Raw genomic sequence first — 23,715 nt, forward strand, 5'->3', positions numbered from 1 at the left:
TAGTGTTTTGTATCAGTCACATTAAGACTGTATGCACAAGCATACAGTCTTAATGTGAGTATAAACACGTGTGAGTATAAACACTTACATGTGAGTATAAACACTTTTAAAATGAAGATATTTTATTTTGTAAAACAATCAAAATGATCGTAGACAGCTGAAAAACCAAGTTCAGGGGCCTCATTTCTAAAAGTTTTTCTAAAAAATCAGGAAGTGCATACGAAAAAAAAAAAAAGTCAGACTTAAAAACGAGGGTGCACACTCGTCCCACGCCAGTTTCCGTTTATAAATGACAATCGACTCAAAAGCCCTTAATGAATATTCACTAATACAAATTTCACGGTGGACCCAGGGGGGAAACGAGACACTTAATGTGAGGTGGAGGTATTGATTGTTGAGGTGGACACACGCAGAAGAACGTAATTTGGTGACACAGTGCACATTACGAATGCCAGAAAGGCAGATTGTGTTGTGTTGCCTCAGAGCGTCAGATTGTGACTGAGGTAAAAAAAAAAAAAAATGGTCAGACATAAAAGTGGAGGAGAAAATGTGTATCACTCTCCATAGGAAGCGTCTGTTCAACAGGGCAAAAAGCTGGAGGATCATTGGGGAACCCCTCGGTGTTATAACGGAGGCTGAGGGGGACACAGATGCACTATATGTGCCAGAAGCATGGGATTAAATTGCATTTCCTTGTTTGAAATAATAAAAATGAACAGGTAGTAAAACAACTTTGGAACTACAGTATACGTAATTCACACTATTAAGTTTCAAGTAAAACCATGTTTTTCATCAGTCCCAGGGCGTTTACTGGTCGGTGGTGCTGGGGTGAGTGAGGCCGGGGGCACCGCAGCACCTCGTCCTCACGGGTGGGGGGGTCCTGCCTCTAGATCTCGATGGTCTCTGAAGATCCATTCCCTCCAGAGTCTACCGTGCACCACGTCCTCCAGCACAATGATCTTTTAATTACAATTATTATTATTATTATTATTATTATTATTATTAATAATATAAAACTGTATTTGTAGGCACACGCACGTCACTCACTCCCTGGGGCGTGAATTTTTTCCTCCTTTATTTTTGAAAATATATCCTTCATATATGATATGTATTGTAAAATGTGCAATGTTCGATTATTTCACACAAATGTATTAATTTTACAGAGCTCTTTAATTCCATCCTTCTCCTGTCGGGGTCAGAGTTTCTCGTTTCTCATGATTTTGTGCTTACGGCAGGGTCAGTTTGTTTTTTGTACGTCCCAAACGTTGCTTCTAAGTGGCATACGCTTTCTTTTGTACGTACGCAGCGTTTACAAAATGACGCCCCAGGTCATGCGTCTCGTGCTTGCTGTAAAGGTTCCCAATGTGACACTTAAATCTATCATTGACTCGTTCAATCATGCTACATCTAGAAAAGTTGAAGGCAAAGCTATTTAACAGTCATAGAATCGAAAATGACCTTGGTCATTTTTCCTTCAGATAATGACAATAAGATGATAATTTGATAACCACTTCAACGGAGAATAAACGACGTGGGAGGGAATCCCACATCATTCACAAAAGCAATAATTGTCACGAGGGTGGACCAACAATTCCTCTTATTCCTGCTATAGCCTATGTTTGCCTATGAACTTCACCCTTCAATCAATTTCATTCAGAATAGTCATGCAACGCCAACATAGACTGGATTTATGGTTAGGTTTGTTGATTTGGCTTTCATGAATTCTTTTTTTTCATATTGTGTAGTGATGATATATGCCAGGATGCATTGCTTTGTCAGGTCAGGTATTGTAAAGTCCTGGATAATAGACAAGGCAAGACAAATGTATTTGCATTGCGCATTTCATACACAAGGCAATTCAATGTGCTTTACATGATAAAACATTCAACAGCGTAAAATCAATAAGAACATTCAAAATCATCAGTAAAATCACATTACATCAACAACATGACCAAAAATCTCCCTCTCAATCATACGCAGTAGAGAAAAAAATACCCTAGCTGTGGGTCACGGGTCGGATCGCCAGCGTCTCAACCAGCCCAGAGTGAAACTGGGCATCCTTGCAGAAAGAAATACAATATATGCTCCAAGGTCTGTGGTGGAGCACTCCCAGTTGGTGTCCTGCAGCAGCACCAACGGGCGGAGACTAACAAACTAATCTACTGGCCAGCTGCTGCAGCGTGACATAAATGCAATTCTGCCTTAGCCTGTTCTTGCCTGCTGATGACATTGATGTCATGCTGAGAGAGTAATTCTAGTTAAAGGCAAAAGCTAGTTTCACTGAACCTACTTGGCAACAGTTTTACAGATACATGACAGTAAAGCATTTCTTAGTACAGTCAGAACATGTCAAACGTGATGTCTTTAGAGGTTTATGATATCCAAGACTGCAGTAAATCCTTATATCGCTCAAGTCCTAATGTCAGCTTGCATCTTTAGGCTTTAAAATCAGTCTAGTTTAGTATATTCATCTTTCGGTTTTGCATTATTGGTTGGCGTCTTGGTACTTTTCTGAGACTTTGGACTTGAAATCACTCTGATCACAGTTTAGCAAGTTGAGCCTCGTTTTCAAAACATATTGAAAAACTTGCCAATCAAAAGAACATAAATGCACAGCATTCACAGAGTAACTGAGAGTCAAGGTGAACTGAACATTTAAACGAGGCTAGAAGCTTTGGCAAAGCTTCTCTCGCTGAGCGTCCTGTTCACCACATAATAATGAGTGACACAATTGTTCGGAGGAGAAATTCTCAGCATTCCATCATTAATTCGCCACAGGTTTGGACATTCAGAGCTGTGCACACTAATGCAAAATTAGTTTTAATAGGTTTCTCCGTTGCCATTTGTTCTCAAATTACTAAACTAAAAAAGATCGACATTTGACGCTTGTCGCTGGGTATTGTTGCTGGCCTGGTAGCAGGCAGTTGATTTGCTGCGGTTATTAGAATATGCCATCAAAGGCTAATACATATTGAAATACATTTATTTTCATGAGCGTACAGATGTTTATTGTACAAAGTGTAGAAAAAGGCACTAGTTGATAGTCTGCTCCATTAATTTACTTTTTCTGTAACCACTTTTTTTCAATTCGGCCACAACTCGAGATTTGTGTACTCATTGATACCGAGTACAGATATGATTACTTTACAAACCTTTATTTTAACAGTTTTGTGTTGCACAAGCTGTAGTCTGCCTTAGAAGTGTCGATCTAACTTACCTTAAAGTATTTACACACAGCTGACATTGTTTTTTCATGACCAAACCACTTCATTGGTAAATCATGAGTCTCACATCTAACACCAGTATCGGTATCGATACAGGTGTAAAGAGTACTGATACAGTATACCCCACTTAAGCAGAAGTACTGATACTTGATTGACGGCCCCCTTCACCGGGGGTCGGCGGGGGCGGACGGGGGGTGGGCGACACGGCGTGCGCGAAGCGGTGTCCTGTGGCGGGCGGAAGGCGGGGTCTCGGCGGCGTCTTTTTAGCCCCATCAGAAGCAGTTTTAAACTTTGTGCTAGCCTCAGCCATGACCAAGAGTCGAACAGACGGAAAAATACTATCAAAATCCTTAGCCCAATGAGTATATCCAAGCTTGTGGTTACGTGACTGCCGTAAAGTGATACGTTCTCAATGCATTCTCCAGGTCACATGACCTGGCCAAAGATGGTCCGTCTCTCCAAGGTTATATAGTCTGTATTTCAAGAGGGAAGCCTCGCTCGTAGCCTTAATACTGTCAAGCGCTGTACAAGTAAATTTACTAATTTTATAATTTTATCAAAAAAGTACAAGTACCCATAAAAGCAACTCCATTATAGTAACGTGAGTACTTGTAATCCGTTAATTTCACCTCTGGGTATCGGTATAGTGACGGTCGCGTCCTTCTTGAGATGTAGGCAGATGTTTCTACATACAACGTACAGCATTGGTACACACCCTATGTAGTCAAGAACATAATATAAGAAAATGATTAATGGGAGTTTGGTTTTTCTGCACACGTGCTGCTCATTCTTGGCTCTGACTGCTGAGGTTCTCTCTGTGTGCGTTTATTCTTTGGTCAACTCGACAGCTGCCGCGACAGCAGCCCTTTTACTTTGCAACAGATATACACGTCATTCATGTGTTGCCAACACTTTCAGAAACCAACAAGGTTTTTGCAGTAGATGCTTCTCTTAGATAGGAGCTTGGTTTAGTTATAAAAGCAAGAAAAAGAAAAAAAACAGCCAAGTTGGCAACACTGACCCAGGTTGCGATCCTCTGTATTCCAGAGTGGATCAGCACTTTTAAAAGGTAGGGGAGGGATGATGTCATGTGTTGGGTACTTTATTTGTGATGTCAACATGTCGTAACAGAAGCTGCTAATAGGGCTAGCCGCTAAGTGGCTAAACAACTCCACATTAAACATTAAAAATGACAATATTTTTGCAGTTGTGATGAAAGGTTACATTTGTATACTTTATTTAGCAAGGTGGCTGTTTCCAAGGTGACCACAGTTTATATTGTGTTTTACCCCAAAACGTATCACTCTTTATGTTGTGGTGGTTCTGATAGTGTGCTAACGCCACAAGGGGCTAAAATGATTGACTGGGCTTAACTTCAGTTTTTAAATTACTCTTCTCACAAATTTTACAAATATTATTCATTGACCAATCACCTGATTGATATGATTTCTGAAACTGTGAGCTACATATAACGTACTGAATAATCTGAAGGGCTACCAGTTTGATACAATGTACATCTGTTAAATACTGAATTTTCACGGTTTCACTTTAATTAAAGGGTAATTCATGCAATTATTTTATTTTTATCACATTTCATAGTAAATATTTATGTTCTATTTTACAAGCCACTAACTAACAACTTTTTAACGAATAGGAAAACATGTAACATTTGTACAATTTAACCATTTTGTAATATTTTACAAAAATCAACTTTGCATTAAAAAACACAAACAAAATCCTGTCTGCCACACTTGTTCTAATGTATTAGTGAAAATAAACATTAAAATATACAGTATATATATATATATATATATATATATACAGTATATATATATATATATATATATATATATATATATATATATATATATATATATATATATATTATATAATATAATACAAAAACTTCAGCAATAGTATGTAACTCTACTAACGCTCTGACTACATCTGTCAACTGTGTTTATCTTTATGAGTTTGATGGCAAATAAATTGGATTTTGGACATTATTGGTTACCAGTTCTCCAGTTAGAACAGGCCAAGGGCACCTCGTGTGGTTCATGCGGGCCACCTGGTGCCCACGGGCACCCTATGTTGGTGACCACTGCTTTAGCCGAAGCTAAATACTCACTATATTAAAATAATACCAAATTGTTGTTTATTTTATACTTGAGCCAGCATTTTAATAATTCTAGGGTAAAACGAAGGTGGGGGAGATACAACATTTGATCCATTCTAATCTTCTTTTTATTTGCCAAAGCTCTTCAGGATATTTCTGATGTTTTTCTGAATGCAGTTCCACTGTTACTGATGTTTGCTGATTAGTAGCAGGAAACCAACACAGCGTAGAGTCAGATGCTGTGATCAGAAGTCTGCCGCCTGAATAGCAAGGCCACTGCTGGCTTTCAGAGCTGGGAAATGAACCCTGCTGTGCTCTCACCTGACAGGCAAATTCAGGGTGGTGATAAGTGTGTGAATGTGTGTGTGTGTGTGTGTGCACAGGCTCACAGGGGTAATATCACAGCAAAGGTTCACTGCTTCTCCTTGTCACCTGGGTTCCTCTGTCCTCACCTGATGTCTTGTCAGTGACCCAAATGTCAAGTGCATCTGCGCCTGCCTGTTTGTGTGTGTGTGTGTGTGTGTGTGTGTGTGTGTGTGTGTGTGGTCAACGGGGCAGAGTAGAAGACAGATCTGGGTCAGACAGCTCCCTTGAGTGTGTCCGAACGCTCTGCAATGGATGACATATCTGATGCGAGCGAGAGAGCGAGGAGGAGAGGCAGGACGAGAGCGAGGATGTGCGTCACGGCAGCAGAATAGCCAGGGGTCGGGAGAGGACAGCCCTATCACGTGGTCTCACTCCAACACACACACACGCACACACACACGCACAAACGCACACACACACACACACACACACACACACACACACACACACACACACACACACACACACACACACACACACACACACACACACACACACACACACACACACACACACACACACACACACACACACACACACACGCGCGCAGCTAATCTTCATGCATCAGTGCATTCGTGCTGTGACACTCACGCAACTGGGTGTTCATGTGGATGTGGTGCAGATATATTTTTAAAACTTAGGCCGTATAAAGGCTCTTAATGTGTGGCCATTCTGTAAAACCACACAGTCACTTTTTTTTTAAATACATTCCTGGAATAAATAGATTATACAAAACTAAGCTTTGATACCATTTCAGGGTTGCTTGAGAATAAGGTTTTTAATCATTTGTATTTTTTTAAAACTGAAATAGCAATTATTTTGAAGTGTGAAAGGTGAAGCTTGGAAGTGAACAACCTGGGCGGGTTCAGGAATCAGTCAACGTGAACAATTTCAACCATGCAGAAGCCTCTGTGCATTTGTTTTCAGAAACCAGGAAATATATCTGGTCATTGCTGAGTGAATCTCATATTAAACACTACATCTAAGCAAAGAGGGAGCGATATTATTTGTTAGAGTGGTTGCCGCAATAGCTTTATGACGAAAGAAAGGACTTTTTCTTTATTTTAGAGACAAACACTCATGTGCTCATGTTTAACGCCAGTTTATGGAAAAGTTCTGCTGGGAATAGTCAAATTTAGGACTTGGATAATGGTTAACTGCAATTTTATTTAGGATGAAGATCTCAGGTTGGGGCTGGACATTTTCAATATGCTTGTGTGGGGTTTTGAAGACAAGTCCAGTTTTACCCATCATTAAAAACCAGCATGGCATGGCTCTTAAGAATAAGCCAGCATGTTCTCTAACAACTCTATTCATGCACTTTTCATTTACTTCTGAAAGCCACTGCATCCATTTCATGCTCCTGTGCACTAAATACCTCTTTTCAAATGTCCTGATTTTTTCCATTTAGGTTTGAGTCTGAAACAAAAGGAAAACAGAGTGAGTATTAAACTAATATCAGAACCCACTGGTATGAAAGTGACCAAAGCTGCTCAGGTTAAAAATGTAGTCGCAATGTCGGAACGCTAGCAAGATTTGATCTAGCAAGACGTCCTCTAAGCTCCACCCCCTCTTCCATCTCCCGTATGCTCCCGTCAAAAGCCACGCCCCCACAAGCTTTAACTCAAATAGAAATATAACAAAAAAATGAAACAAAAAACTCAGCCATTTCAGCACAATTTGGAGTGTGCAGAGAAGAAGGAGGCGTGGCCAGGCCGAGACATGAAGGGACCAAATGGCAGGGATTGGTCAGAGATTCACACAACTGCAGCTGGTACTAAGGTCTAATTCTTTAAAGAAAAAAATCTAAATACATAATGTATTGACAAATCCCAGCATGGAAGAATCATTTCACCAAGAATGAAAAAAAAAAAAAATAATTCTGAACAGGATGAAAGGCTATTAACTTAAAGCTGATATCCGGAGCTTCTGAGAAATCTATGTTTATGTATGATTCTTTTGAAATGTGGAAAAATACCTAATTAGTCTTTTACTATGGTCTGCTGGTGGTCCTTCATATACATTAATGTATATACAGTAAGTCCCTCATTCATCCTATAAACCCCTATACAAATGGTAACAATCGCTAATAGGCTTCAACTTCCTGGAGGGAGGACTGTCAATCAAAGGGAATGCACGTGCTACGTGAACTGCACGGAAACGAGGCCGCACATCTCAAACAGATATCACTCTGAGCAGCAAAGCGTCATGGGGGAGCGCTCTGAAACTCCATTCAACGATTGCCAACGTATGAAGCTTCTACTAAAAGACAAAAGAAAAGTCTTGTGGATAAACGTCTTCGTGACCGCAACAGGATTTATCTCGGAGCTGCTTTTCAAAGGTGGAGGGACCTTTGGCTTTTAAAAGGATTCGAAACGGACTAGGATTTGGTGACATTTCTCATGGAAAAATGTAGTTATGCAACTTTATGTTTTGCAATGTGCGTGCACAAACGTAGAGGTATCACCCAATTGAGTGAGAAAAAATACAACTGCAATAATTGAATGATAGAAATTTTGATTTTAAATAGATTTTCTTCTAAACTTGTGTTGCAACTGTAACATTTACAGGTTGTATTGAAATCAGGTGATGTTTATTCTGCCTTGTTTTGAGGAGAATGTTTGGAAGTCCATCCAATGACCGATCCATTCTCTAATGGGAAAATGGTTTCGTTTTATAAGCATCAAACAGGAACAAAGACAGACGACCGAGCTTTGCATATTAGACCAGATTGGACTGAATTACTGAAAATGATTCCATGCTGCGAGACCTTTTCACCACCTAATATTGAATGACACACCAGGTCCTGAAAATAATACCAAGAAATCAACTCAAGCCACCAAAGTTATGTCAATCCATCATTAATTCACCGCGGGTTGGGGATTCACAGTGTTCTGGGCTGTGCCGTTCTGGCTAAATTGGTTTTAATGGATTTCACGGGGTGCCGTTTATTGGCTCTTTGATTGACAAAAAGGTTCGAGAGTTGCCACAGCCTCTGCTATGGCTCTGCCCTCTGAGCTATGCACCGTTGATCAAACGCATAGAGACTGTCACTCTGTATCGGCCGGACGCAGGTGACGGACTCAACAGCCCCTTCAATCATCAGTCAAGCAGCCTCACATCCATGAGCAACAGATACAGTGTGAAGGAGGATGGATTTATACACAAAGGTTTAAAATAAATAAGAGCTGTGCATACTAATGCAATATATGACTGAAGGAGTAACAACACAAACAATGATATCTCACCTTACCCAATTACATGAGACATGCTGGGTGTAATCTGTAGGAGCTGAATCCTCAGTCTAAAAATAAATAAAAGGTAATTAGTTAGATGTTGCGCCAGTGTGCTCTTTGTTATTTTATTCCTCAGCTCTGGGCTCTGTCGCAACAGAAACCCTGATGAAACTCATTCTCATCACTTTTCATGTTGGCTTGGAGCGTGCAAGGTTAGCTACTTAACACTGACAACTGCTCTGTCGTCGGGGAAAAGCTCCTGCGTGCCTTAAGCTACTTATTTACCATTCTATTGCTTCCATAGGAGATAAACTGCTTGAGAACTGAATGAGTAGAGTCTGTAAGAACCCAAAAGGTCCACTATGTTAATGACTGTATTGTTAAAATTACAGTTTCAACCCTAAAACGACTAATACATCATTGCTTTATCATGAGCCAAATGTGAAACATATACGTAGTTATTTGAGCTCTTCACCAGAATGAAAATGTGATGACAAAAATGTTGAAATTGTCAATATTAAATATAACTTTAGAATTGAAGTTCTCAATTTGTTCATCAAACTTCAACGAAAAATTAATTAATTAATTTAGATAATCTAGTTTAAAAATATTTTATTTAGGATCATTTTGAAACATTTCCTTACAGTCAAAATAGCTTTAAACTATAGTCGATGCAGGCAATTTTAGGCAAAACAAGACAGCAGCTGTTAGCGTGTAAAGGCAGGATTTAAAGGTTGTCAAAAAATTCCGTTATTAAGACAAACATTTTAAAATACACATATTGTATCTAGGCCACATGGAGATGTTTTTTTTTTCTTTTTAACAAATGATTTTTTTTGCTACAAGTGAACAGTTAATGGTTAAAAATTGAATTATTTCATTGACTCCAATTGTTCACATGGGAGTGAAATTCAAAATGCTGTAAAAAAAAAAAAAAAAAATCAGCTTTTGAGCTAAAATACTGATATTATTTACCATGACCCTAACAATTTATTATTTAATCAACATTGAGCAAGAATCTGCATGTACCAGTATATGTTTACAGTCAAACATTTTGATTGATGAGTTTTTGAAGTAAAAAAAAAAAACACAATAATGGACTTCATAAATTGGAATAAGAGTTCCAAATCTGTAGCACATATGGTTGATTTGTTGTGAATTTTTCTAATCTTGGAATTTTAAAGGAAGCTACAGCGCCACCTTTAGGATGATTGGCCTGCTTTTGCAGCTGAGGTAATCTGGCATTGGACTTGACCTGTGTGCAAAATTTAGTGATTGAATTAGATTCAGGATTTCCTTAGAAGAAGAAAGTGCAGGATAACAACAGATTCCCAGCCAACTATATACTATACGTTGTTTACCTTCACATACTATGAAGGCTTTGCTACCCTATGTTAAGAATCATGTGGTTCTAAATGTATATGGTTATACGCACGCATACACATCTATATATTAGTTGGTGATGCCACTTTATTTCTCCCTGTTGGCACCTCTTATAAAACTCTTTCCCCTGTCTATCAGTCACTCTCTCTTCTCTTTTGTCTCACCCGCTCCTCTTCCTGCCGCGAGCGACACGTTTGTGCATAATTTTCCATTTCAAGGGGTTATAGAAATTCTTCTCCATGCAAATGAGTCAAACTCTCAAAGGTAATAATCACCTGAAAGCTCTCACGCTCTGCACACAAACACACAAACACCCCAGGTGACTCTCTATTGCATTGCTGACATGAATAAACAATACAATGAAATGTATTTCCTTCTTTATTTCATTTCCGCAAAAGCAGAATTGAATTTCATGCTAACCCTTTGAGGACGGCGTCCTGGTGACTCTCGGGTGCAATCACCTCCGTTCAACGTAATACACAAACGCACTTGTTTTCCAAGTGCGCCATTTCCTGTGTAACTTTCTTGTGCGTGGGTAAAGATAAATAAATTATTAGAAGAAACAGCTGCCAGCACTGTTGGTATTTACACAGCGAAAGAAAGTAAGCAGACGTGGGCAGCCGTGCCCAAAGAGTTCAGAGATGATAAACCTCATACATCTCCATGACATTCCTTTTTTTATTTCAGCTCACATCACGACATGCAACAGCTTCCATAGTTTTTACCCCTCGTGCTATTCCCACGACTACATCCCAGGAGCGTGTCCTTCTCCACAGCGACACACTTTTCCTGGGCCACATCAGTATTTCATCCATTCTCTCTGTTTTATGAAAGTGTGTTGGGTCACGTGAGGCCACTGGCAGCCGCAACCGAGCTGTCACGTCTTATTTTTGGTCAAAAGGGTCACAACCCGAAGACGCCGGAGCGGTTGGCATGATTAGTGGCTGGGTCACGTGATGCTACCCTGGAGCACTTATGATGCCGCAGAGCTCTGGGGTGCATGAGGATGAGGATGGAAGAGGAAGAACGCAGAGCGAGTTCTGTTTGCCGTCATCATCGTGGTAGCATTCAAGTCTAAATACAGACTAGCTGTCTAATACAATCCAGACTTCCCGGATGTGTTTGTAAGAAAAGATTATTTAAAGATACATTTCTAATGTGATTGATAGCTTGACTTTTGAGTGTTAAAAATTCAGAAGAAGCATATTCGAGATTTTCCTTTAACAAGTTCTGCAATATGAGCTTTAGTAACAATATTACAACATGATTAGAAGGACCTTTAAAATCTCCCAGGGTCTCTTTAGAAATGGGTTCAAAGCTAAGACGCTTGGTCGGCCCAGCCTACACGCAGACTAAGCGGCTGCTTATGGCCCCCTGGCCACTAGAGGGCCCCCAACCTGGCAATCCCACTTGCATGTTACTGGTACTGCTGTGCATTGTGCGCATCAAAACTGGAATTGCCTACTACTCTTAAACATGTTCAAAAATGATTCCTTACCCCTTTAGCACCGAAAGATTATTTATAATATTACGTAATAATCTGTAAAAGTCAAGTTTTTCTATTAACTCTGTCTGCTAGCATAGCATTTCTTCTTCACTGCCAGAATAGCTGCATCCCAACCGACCACTGGGTTACCAGCGCCCTCTGCTGGTCGAAACAAATATGCCGTAAATACAGTACACTGACTAAAATGGAATATCTATTATTAAGTAATTAATAGCTTTCACGTTTTTCATGTTGTAGGTTTGTCAATCACTAAAGCTTCTGAGTTTCCTGCTTTTATCCCTTGGCCATGTTTTTTTTATTTATGTTAATTTAATTTACTTTTTGTTTTTTTTAAGATTCACTAGGATTTAACTTAAGTGAAAATTAAGTTGTATACAATCACAAATAATGTATCAGACAGAGCACACATCTCTAAGGAGATTTGTAATTGTATTTGTGGGTTTGTGTGATGTGTATTGGAAAATTTGACATAACCAATCTTCAGATGGTGTATGTGTCTGCATAACTATTTATCTATCTGTTAATGTATCAAAAAGGTAACTCAGATATTTTACTGATTTCTTAATAAAAAAAATAATGAGTTACTGTAAAAAGTAATGTAAAAAAAAAAAAAAAAGAAAAGTCTTTCAAATGCTCCGACTGATACCCTTACAGCCTTTATCTCAGTAGTGTTACTGTATGGAGGATAATACACATCGTTGAGCAACTGAGTTTCTTTTCATTTGCATTCACATCACACTTTTATTATTATTACCAGTACATTAGACATTTTATATTTAATTTACCATGTGACACCTGGACATGGTAAAATGCTAATTAGCTGTCCTTAAAGTTATTCACAGCCCATCACATGAATGCAATTTAGATGCATTCAATCTAGTGAAGTATACATATATAATAGTCTTTCATTCAAGCTTCATCTGTCATTTGGATTGAGTATTGTTGGGGTTTAAATGAACCCATATTTATATTTGACAAATCAAATTATTCCTATAAGGCTGCAGTAAACCATTCTTTTAGTAATCGATTAATCTATCCTTTTTTGGGGGGGAGGAGGGAAGTTATGCAGTTTTTAGGCTTAATTTTTTATTTCAGCAATATATAAAACAATGGACTTGGTAAATGGACTTGATTTTATATAGCGCTTTATCACCACACTGAAGCAGTCTCAAAGCGCTTTACATATCAGCTCATTCACCCAATCACTCTCACATTCACACACCAGTAGGACAGGACTGCCATGCAAGGCGCTAGTCGACCACTGGGAGCAACTTAGGGTTCAGTGTCTTGCTCAAGGACTCTTCGACACAGTCAGGTACTGGGATCGAACCCCAAACCTCTCCATCAGAAGACGACCCACTACCACCTGAGCCACGGTCCGCCCACAATCAGGTTTAGATGATTTTTAGATCAAGAGGTGTGTACCAAATTTTGATATTTGGAAAAAACTACAGCTTGACGTAACAAGGACCACTTCCACCTACTCCAACGTGAAGTATCTACATCACTATGTTGATTGTCAGTAATTTGTACAAAAACCTTCAGGTATTCCAACCACCAATCAAATGTTAAGTTGTTAAAATAACGGTTGACTGATTTCTCTGTATAAGCGGCTGATATAATGCGTGAAGGCCATCCTCTACATTTTAAAAGTACATTTAAAAGGATCCAATATGCTGTTTGGTCATTGTGAAGTATTGATATACAAACCGACACTTTATCACAAATAAACATGCACATCCCAAGCATGTGAGAGGGCAAAGAGAAGATGACAGTCATGTGCCGGGTGCCAATGACGAGCAGTGCAAGTTTCCAGATGAGAAAGATTGAGCGACTACCTTTTCAGTGCACAATATTCGTCTATCTCCACCCTGATCACTCCTCTCAATAATTGACTGCAGGGTAACAAGGGCTCACTGTGCGTGCTTGTGTGTGTGTGTGCGTGAATGGTTTTCCTGATTATAAAGACGAATACGTTTTGTATTCAGCCGTGGCGTCGCCTGACACGACTGGCATAGCTAATGAAGTGCCTGTGCCCCCCCCACGCTACTAAATGTGTGTGTCTGTCTGTCTGTGTGTGTGTGGGTGTATAGTGTGAGCCTGCAAATGTGTGATCCATACAATCAAGCTGCAATTAAAAGGGCTGTCAGTGGTGTCTGCCATATCAGAGGGATGGACTGTCATTATCGACCAGTTTGAGCAAAGGCTGTGCAGATTTATGGGCAATGGGTTGGAGAGAGGGATGACGGATGACAGGTGATGGGAGGAGGGATGGGTGAGAGGGAGGAGGAATGATATGGGGACGACGTGAAGAAAGATCCAGGGTTGGTAGAGTCCTTTTCTGCTTAACCACAAAGCTGTAGCCATCCTAGGATTATTATTATTATGTATATATATATATATATATATATATATATATATACATATATTTCTTCTTTACAGATTAGGAGATTTATTTTGAAATTCTTATATTTTTAATGCCAACTTCCTAGACTCATGGCACAGAACGACACAAGGGTGACTACTTGTAGATTTATCTAAAGAGATCCATTATCTTATCTAAAAAAAAAAAAAAAAAAAGTGGTCTGTAATGAAAAAGTGAATAAATAATAGATGTGGCGTAGTAGATAATGAGGCAGTGTTTTGCATTAGCTTGCACACTGTTTCTTTGATTTTTGTCTTTATTTACAGTTTTCCTCCACATTTTCTTTAAGACAGTTTTTAATTCTCACTACACAGAGCACAACAGTGTGTGTATGAGCTGCTTTTGCTGCGTCTGGAGCTGTTACTTTAACTTCTGATGGTCTGTGGTCAGTTGCACTATGAACAGTCAGTTAGGACTCATGAATGATTGCGAGCAACAGGACAGAGAAAGGACGAGATGGAAAGATGTTGTAGTGATTCACTTTTTATAATGTTTTCACTCTTACAGTGGGGCAAAAACATATTTGGCAAGCACCGATAGTGCAAGTTGTCCCACTTAAAAAGACGACAGAGGTCTGTAATTTTCACCATAGGTCCACTTCAACTGTGAGCGACAGAATGTGAAAAAAAAATCCAGGAAATCACATTGTAAGATTTTTAAAGAATTTATTTGTAAATAAGTATTTGGCACCTACAATCCAGCAAGAATTCTGGCTCTCACAGACCTGTTACTTCTTCTTTAAGAAGCTCTTCTATCCTCCACTCGTTACCTGTATTAATGGCACCTGTTTGAACTCGCTATCTGTATGAAAGACACCTGTCCACACCTTCATACAGTCACACTCCAACCTCAACTTGCACAATCAGTGGCTGCCAAATACTTTTTTTTTGCCTCACTCTACTTTAAATATACAATCATACCATACAAGACACAGTATTGACAAAAAATATTATCGATATCTACCCTTTGCCCGTCACATCATCAGTTTAACATACAGTATCCTATAGAGGCCCTCTGCTTTGGAATAGTTTACCTCCCCCAATAAGATCCATATCCTCCTACACACTCTTTAAAAGGCAGTTTAAAAAAAAACATATCATCCATTTATAACTACTCCTACATCACATCTAATTATGCCCTCTCTCACTTTCCTCTATGCCTTTTCGAGATGATTATAATCTACGTGTAATATGTATGTTTGAATTTGCGTGTGTATATGGGCGAATGTATATATATGTTTTAATTTTGTATTTCTTTTGATATTGATTTTTGTGTACTTTGTTGACATAATCTTTTTCCTCATATATCAAAGATCAATTGTGCATTTTGTCTCCTGATTTTAAGTGTTTATTTGTTAGCCTTTATTTTAAATTGTATTTTTTTTATCGAAAAGGGTGGAACTCTTATAATATATGCCCTTTGGGTTTTGTTCCCCCCTTGAACCTTTAATGTTGTTTTTTTTCTTTAATGTGTGCTAAATAAATTTAATGAAGGGAAGAAGAAAAAAAAAAAAAAGAAAATAAATAAAAAATCTGATTCTACCAGAAACGTCCCTGATGGTAAATCCAAAGCAATAAAGGTGCGTCACTATCAAAGTTAATTTGGCGCCAACCTTTCCTTGCTGACAGTTATTTAGTAGCCGTGACTTTTTCTCAAGGAATTATGGCAAAAGTTGCCTGGTTAAACCTCTAGTTTTACACACAATCTATTGATAGAGCTTATAATTAAAGCTCACTATATATTTCTTTTTTTTTTTTAATTAAATACTTACCTTTCTTTTTCAGTAAATAAAAACTTTGGGATATTTACTATCATCATTTCAGGTTTAAAAGTTACAGAACGAACATCAGTGGGAAGAAAACTCATTTTTAGACAACAGAAAACATTGTTCACAGCGATAATTAGAAATGTAATATCAGTAAATGAAAGTTCTTTTGAAACCAAAAATATCAAGAAATCTCATAAATTATTCAATTATTTTTCTACTTTATTTCTGAATAGCAACAGTTTGCTTTTACAATGAAATAGGAATGGTGCTTTATATTTACATTAAGTACTTACACAGACACACAGACACATGTCATCTTCCAGTCGGTGCTCTCGTGCACAGCACATCCATGAGCAGGTTTGGATACACACTCGCTAAGGTCACCAGATGCTCCGCCCCCTCTCAGAGCAGGATGCGGTATTTGAGGGCCCGGGGGACTCTGTTGATGACTAGGCGTCCGTCATAGCTGAGCGAGGCAAAGAGCCAGGGGTCGGCCGAGGACCACTCAGCAGCGTACACGCTGTCCTCGTGCTCCTCATAGGTGGACACCACGCTGTCTTTTAGAGGCTCTTTATTTCTGCAGGAACATGTGAACAAAATAGGTGACACAAAAGGAAGGATAATACAATGTTTTAAAGTGGTTAAAAAAACATTTTCAGAGCAAAACATTTAAAAAAAGAAAATAATAAAATAAAATTAAAAAGCACTCAGTTAGAGCCAAATCTCCTTTTTGCCAAATATTGACAGTTATCATCAGTGAAAATGATCATGGTACTATAATAATTTTCACATTAAAGGTGCAGTCTGCAACTCTTATAAAAGTGACTTTTTGTCATATTTGCTAAAGCTGTCACTATGTAAGGACAGCTTCACATCAAACTAGTAGTTTAACTCTGTAGTGCATGTGTTGTTCATGTGCGCGCATCAGCCTCTGTGTGGGCTGCTGTAAGTGACACTGTGTTGTTGCTGCTGCTGAGGTGTGTGCACAGCGCTGCAGTAATATATGATATAATATATATAATGTTATATTACTGTGATGTTGCTGTCGGCCTAACGTTAGCTTGTTAGCACCTCTGAGGGAGGGACTTTGGGAAGTTTGGAGGCAGGGCAAGAGAGCAGCGGGGAGGGAGGGTTCTGAGAGTTGCAGACTGCACCTTTAAAGGCTTCTAAGAAATTTCTATTCCTATTAATAATAGAAAGTGTCTATTCGTACGGTGGCTATTGGTACACGTACGTAGCGTCTTAGGGTTAGGTTATAACCCTATATCACAATAATTTTTAGGGTTAGGGTTAGGTTTACGGTTAGGTTTAGTGTTAGTCACGTGATCTAAACTAGCCAATGAGGGGCGCTGCGTACGGATATAATGCCGGTATATTAATAAGGCAACCGTATGAATAGCCACTGCCTTAATAATAATAATACAGTAGATGCAAAAGTATTGGTATTGTTTTGAAAAATTGCAGTACAATCCGATCTGATCTGTATGAAACTTAGTGGGGTAATAAAAGAACCGACCCAACATAACTGGGTAACATTTCATAAAGATTGGTCAATTATGACCTGAGATATGAATTATATGAATTCTGAAATTTTGCCAATGATGAGAGAGATGGATTTTAAAAAGTTTGAAATCTACAATCGGTAATACCCAAGAATGGAAGCACCAGGAAGAGTTTTTGTCTGTCTGTTTGTGGGGTGAAAATAAGGAAGAGCCTGGATTCACAACAAGTATAGAGTTTTAAATCACTTCATAAACGTATGGTCTGGTCACAGTAGTGAGGATGTAACGATTAATCGTAAGGCAGTTAAAAATCGATTCATAGGTATCACGGTTGATATCGATTTTCTGAAAATTGAATCGCAGTACTTTTTTTAACCAGCAGAGGGTGCTGTGTGGGCGGCGGGCGGAGTCTACTTATACTTTCTTTCTGGCCGCCTTCTACTCTTAAATATGTTAATAAATGATTTATTACCCCTTTAGCATCGAAAGAATATCTGTAATATTACTTGAATATCTGTAAAAGTCACGTTTTTCTATTAGCGCTGTCTGCTAGCATAGCTTCTCTTCTTCACTGCAAGATATCTGCATGCCAACCGACCACTGTATTACCAGCGCCCTCTGCTGGTCCAAACAAATATGACGTAAATCATTGCAATCACGGTTTTTTTTTTTTTAAAGTCCAATTGGCAAAATACATTTTCAGTTGCACTTTTAAAAAGAAAAATAACTATTATGCAGTTTTGCATTGTTTATTATAGAACCAGAATTTAAATTAATAGGCTTCATTTTCATTTGTATTATTCCTTTATTTATTTCATTCAAGATTTATTTTTAGTTAAATTGCATTGTTTTGAATTGTTTATCAAGGAATTATTTTGACAATGAAAAATAAAAGGAAAATAGTACCGTATTTTCTAGTTTTTTTCCCCAAAAAAAAAATTGTCTACAGTCCCATTTTGTAAAATAAATCGTGAGAGAATCGTATTGTGAACCCAGTATCGTGAATCGAATCGTATCGAGAATTGAGTGAATCGTTACATCCCTAACGGCTAGTGTTGTCTTTAAATGCAAATTGAATTGAATGGAATTTATTACCATTGTTGGGATTTGCATTGTATTCTTGTATATCTTAAGTTACTGATTATTAGTTATTTTATTTTCCTATTCTGTTTAGTACTTATTGTGTATTTCTGGAAATCCAAACCGACAGAAACAATATGATGAAAAATTGTATGATTAAGAAATGGGGATGAGATTAAACAAGTCTTTCTTGTTCCCACTCCCTTTTGAGCAGACATATTATTGCAATTATAAGTGTACATGGATCTTATTTATTATTTTGAACATCTCTGATTGTTTTTTTTCTGTTAAAGTTTCGTTGTGTTTTCTTGTCCCTGTTTGAAAAAAAAAAACAAACAAATAAATGAAATGAAAATGAAAAAGTATATTGATCTGGATCCCCTCCAACATGTAATGGAATCTTCCATGGCGTTATATCTACCTTTGGTTAAAATCTTGTTAAAATACGTTGAATTCTTTTGAAATAATCCTGCTAACAAACAAAAAAACAAATCAATAAATGCAGGTGTAATTCAAAAGGTGCAGGCTGAAGGTTTCAAGTTTTTAAAAAATCAACATTGCAAAAAGGTATCATTATTATTTAAAAAAAAAATCTGAAGGTGAGATTTTTTTTCTCCAAAAGTAAAAACTCACATGTGAAGTGCTTTCTCCCCCAGCTTCAAAAATCTGACAATAAATAACCTTTCAAAATTATGATCAAGCATTATTACAATGCCAAATACCTCCCAAAGCCACAGCTGTAAGTAGTCCTGGAGGACAACAGCAGCCTACAGATTGGATTTATTTTACACATTAACGCTGTGGCGCTGACAGTAGCTGCTCCCGCTGGGCCACGGCCTGAAATAAAATCACTCTTAAGCGCATCAATCCAACACATTCATCGGAGAACAAAAGGAACAAGGGGTGCGTGCTGCGGGAGAATTGACGGATGTTGACAAATGCTGGCCTTGGCCTCAGTTAGCACGATGAAATGCTGTGGTTTTTTTTTTGGGGGGGTGGGGAGATCAAGCTGTTGGCAGCGTGAGGGACTTTCTCACATCACATACCAAGAGCAGCATTTTTAGCAGCTTTAGGGTAAAATTACTGCAAGCTGTTAACTGCTAATCCAAGCGCTGTATTGTTATACAGCTGGTGGTGGCACTGTGATTGAAAAATAAATGTATCATTGCAACAATAGCTGTGAACAAAGTTTTTGGTTAGTGCTGGTAATCTGTGTGAAAGTGAAAGTCATGCTTTCAAACATAAATTACAACTTTAAACAAAGTCAAAGGTGCAACTTCATGTCCTAATGAGAAACTCTTCAGTTCAACAAGCTCAAAACTTCTATTACATTTTGATTTGTAAGGGCGTGATTATCAGTTGTTAAAGTGATAACAGGCTTGTAGCAGCAAAGTGCTTACAGTGCAACTAAAAAGGGCTTAACAAAAAAAATAATATTTTTACAAATAAATGCAGAAAGTTTGTACTTCCTTTTTAGATTTTATTGAAAAAACACAAGCTGGTCAATATGTCCAGGTTTCAGAGTACTTCTTTGTGCAGTTACAATGTCTCCTGTTGTGTAAAAGACTTTCCTGGTTAAATAAAGGTAACCCCTTTGATGTAATATCGCGATATATCGCCAAATTTTTTCAACAACCCTAATTACCAATAATAAAAAGAATTGCACATTCATTTAAAAAACTAAACAAAAACACCTTTAAAGTGCATTTCTATAAGATGTTATTCCTCAAAATAAAAGCGATCAACCAATCTTTTTGGCTGAATGTGACATTTACAGTTGATTCTGGGGCAGTGTTTTACATTAGCTAGCACTGCTCTTTTTTTTTTTTTTTTTTAAATGTCTATTAAGGTTTTTCTAGTGCTTTCCTTTACGTATTGAAATTTTTATTAGGGGCGACCGTGGCTCAGGTGGTAGTGGGTCGTCTTCTGATCGAGAGGTTGGGGGTTCGATCCCAGTACCTGACTATGTGTCGAAGTGTCCTTGGGCAAGACACTGAACCCTAAGTTGCTCCCAGTGGTCGACTAGCGCCTTGCATGGCAGTCCTGTCCCACTGGTGTGTGAATGTAAGAGTTTTTACAAATTTCCTGAAAAACCTTGTCTGAATAAACAAAACCTCAACTTAACATACTATTTAAAAAGAAGACAAAATTAACTATTCTTTAATATTGTTTGTATTCACTACTACACACAACAGAAGTATGTGTTCTGGAGAACGTCCCAGCAAAAAAGACAGTAAGGACATCATAGTGATTCAGAGGAGAAAAAGTTCACCAGGAACGTGCACAGTGGCAGAACCACTCACCACAAGCCTGTGAAGAAGGTGAGATGGCCTTCATGATGACCAGTTTCTTTCTACAATGACTCATGACTAATGTTGCCTGATTAAACCTCTCGTATTATACACAGTTTTTAAATAAAACTTGAATTAAAATTCACCACAGATACTCTTTAGCTGCTTGAAATAGAAATGTCATTGTAAAAAATTAGCCACCTGCTAATATGACTATAACACAGGAATTTGTATTCACCATTCTAACCTTAATTCATTTATTGAAATAAAGATAAAATCCTGACTTTTAGAATCTTAGGATGTAATTTATTTTTTTTAATCATCCTTCTGGTGTTGTCTATCATTGCTTGTTTTTTAGCATTAGCTCCTAAATAGCTCCTAATCTCAGCCCGTTACCTGTAGAAAAGACCCCTGGGAGCCATAAATCTTGCTGGTAGAAAGAGGATCAAACACTTATCCAGTCATTAAAATGCAAATCAATATCATCAGTTGTGTTTTTCTGGATTTTTATGTTGCTATTTTATCTTTCACTGTTAAAATAAACCTTCCAATACATTCTTTACCTCTAGGCAAATGTACAAAATCAGCACAAGATCAAATAATAATAATAATTATTACTATTCCCCTCACTCTCTATATAAATTTCAGGTTATTTTTTAAATGAAATATATTGTGTTTTTTTTTTACGAGTGTATCTATTTTTAAATGTCTGAATTATCTTTTTAATTGTGTGATGTTTTTGGTGAGCTCCAGCCATTGTGAAAGTGTCTAATTTAACTTATGCCAATGATCACTAGCAGCCCCAGTAATAAGATGAATTCTTTCATATTTTTTTTATCAGTAATTCTCAGCTCACCTTATGTAATAAAAAAGTATTGCAACAAATCATCAAACAATTTATACAAGCAGGCAGCTTTATGGCTCTATCCATCACCACTTGTTGACATGGACGATAATTTATGAATGTTAAGGATAGTGATGACACACCCGGTGATCACATTAGGCTACGACATGCACATTATAAAAGAAAAAAATAAAAATAAAAAATATACATACTTTGATTTGGCAGTTAGGGCATAAAAAGTACAGTTTTTACATGAGTGACTCAAAAAGTTGTCAACAAACCAACAAGCAACTTTATAACAGATACTCAACCCATCACATGAATGTAGATGATAGCTTTAAAGATGAGGAATACAACTTTGTTAGAAATGCGTCAGACATGTCTTTGGAGTTAATTAGAGAGGAGTAGAGCATGCTCACTATTGTTTTGCATGTCCTTTATTATTATAGAACAGATTTTTGTCTGATAACTCGTTCCATAATTTTAGTCTGATTTTACCGACCAGGGTTCCCCAGCGTACAGAATACTGATCACACTCCTGCTGTCTTCTGGAGTTTACGTAAGTTTATCAAATCAAATCAATCTTTATTCATAAAAAGCAATTTTCATGCAATAAAATGCAGCTCAAAATGCTTTTACAAAGTTGAAAATAATAAAACATCTACCCCCTACAAACTCCATCCACCGCACACAGACGCACAGGTTAAAATAAGGATAATGGCACATGGCTGGGTACAGAGGATCGAGGTAAGAGGACATCACAAAGAGTCGTCTGCACAAGGATCAATGGTTATTTATTAATTAATTATCTAAATTCAATGTAAATAAAATAAAAGATTCTAATCTATTGGAACAGTGACGTCATAGGTCATCTCCTTTGAATGGGAAAAAAAAAATGTAATACCTGCTGTTTGTCATGATTAATACAGTTATTATCAATACCCGAGCTGTTAGTCATGACGACAAGGGGTTATACAGACTCCGAGGGGTTATACAAACTCCGAGGGGTTATACTGACTCTGAGGGGTTATACTGACTTTGAGGGGTTATACTGACTCTGAGGGGTTATACTGACTTCGAGGGGTTATACGGACTCTGAGGGGTAATAACTTCAGGGTGTTATACGGACTCCGAGGGGTTATACTGACTTCAAGAGGTTATACGGACTCTGAGGGGTAATAACTTCAGGGTGTTATACTGACTCTGAGGGGTTATACTGACTTCAAGAGGTTATACGGACTCTGAGGGGTAATAACAACTTCAGGGTGTTATACTGACTCCGAGGGGTTATACTGACTCCGAGGGGTCATACGGACTCCGAGGAGTCATACGGACTCAGAGGGGTTATAACAACTCCAGGGTGTTATACTGACTCCGAGGGGTTATACGGACTCCAGGGGTGTTATAACCCCTCGTAGTAAGTATAACAACTCCAGGGTGTTATATTGACCCCATGTGTTATAATAAATCCGGGGGGGTTATACTGACTCAGAGGGGCTCAGCCTATGCATCCGCACTTGTATTCAGCTCATCTAGTTATAGAAACTTTTGGGCTTTAAACACACGTAATATCCCTTTAAATGTGAGCATAACGGTTCTCATATCATGTTCTCATCAAATCAGGAGAACTCTTTGCATCTCTGCTACCAATTTTGCTCTGTGGTGAAATAATATTTCACTCTGACATCATAGCTCTTAGTTACATGTCCTCCATTTCGTTGGACATTGTGTTAGTCCCAAGAAGAACAGGATCATCATGGTGGACATATTTTGAGGTTGCTTTAAAGGGGACATATCATGCTAAATCCACTTTTTTAGCCCTTAAATGCATTTTGTTGTATATTTAGAGTGCTTAGAAGTACAGAAAAAATCAAATTAGTCTCTTCAGGTGCTCCGTAGATATCTTTATATTCTGTTTTGCTCATATTTTTCAATCTGTTTCGATTTTTCTATTCTCTATTACGTTTTTTGAA

General features: G+C 38.0%; 1 protein-coding gene and 1 long non-coding RNA gene across 2 annotated transcripts in view; one reads left to right on the forward strand and one right to left on the reverse strand.

The window, feature by feature from the left end:
* The window catches only part of LOC114456042 (uncharacterized), a 332,361-nt gene that overhangs the window by 130,034 nt on the left and 178,612 nt on the right, over window positions 1-23,715 (forward strand). The window lies entirely within an intron of this gene.
* Window positions 16,224-23,715, reverse strand: part of eipr1 (EARP complex and GARP complex interacting protein 1) — a 78,764-nt gene continuing 71,272 nt past the window's right edge. Inside the window, exon 9 of the mRNA XM_028437511.1 lies at window positions 16,224-16,602. Within this exon, the coding sequence (XP_028293312.1) occupies window positions 16,428-16,602 (175 nt within the window). The 3' untranslated portion in view covers window positions 16,224-16,427. The remainder of the gene's footprint in view (window positions 16,603-23,715) is intronic.

Source organism: Gouania willdenowi, chromosome 22 (genome assembly GCF_900634775.1).
Source record: "Gouania willdenowi chromosome 22, fGouWil2.1, whole genome shotgun sequence".
In the NCBI taxonomy this organism is placed as follows: Eukaryota; Metazoa; Chordata; class Actinopteri; order Blenniiformes; family Gobiesocidae; genus Gouania; species Gouania willdenowi.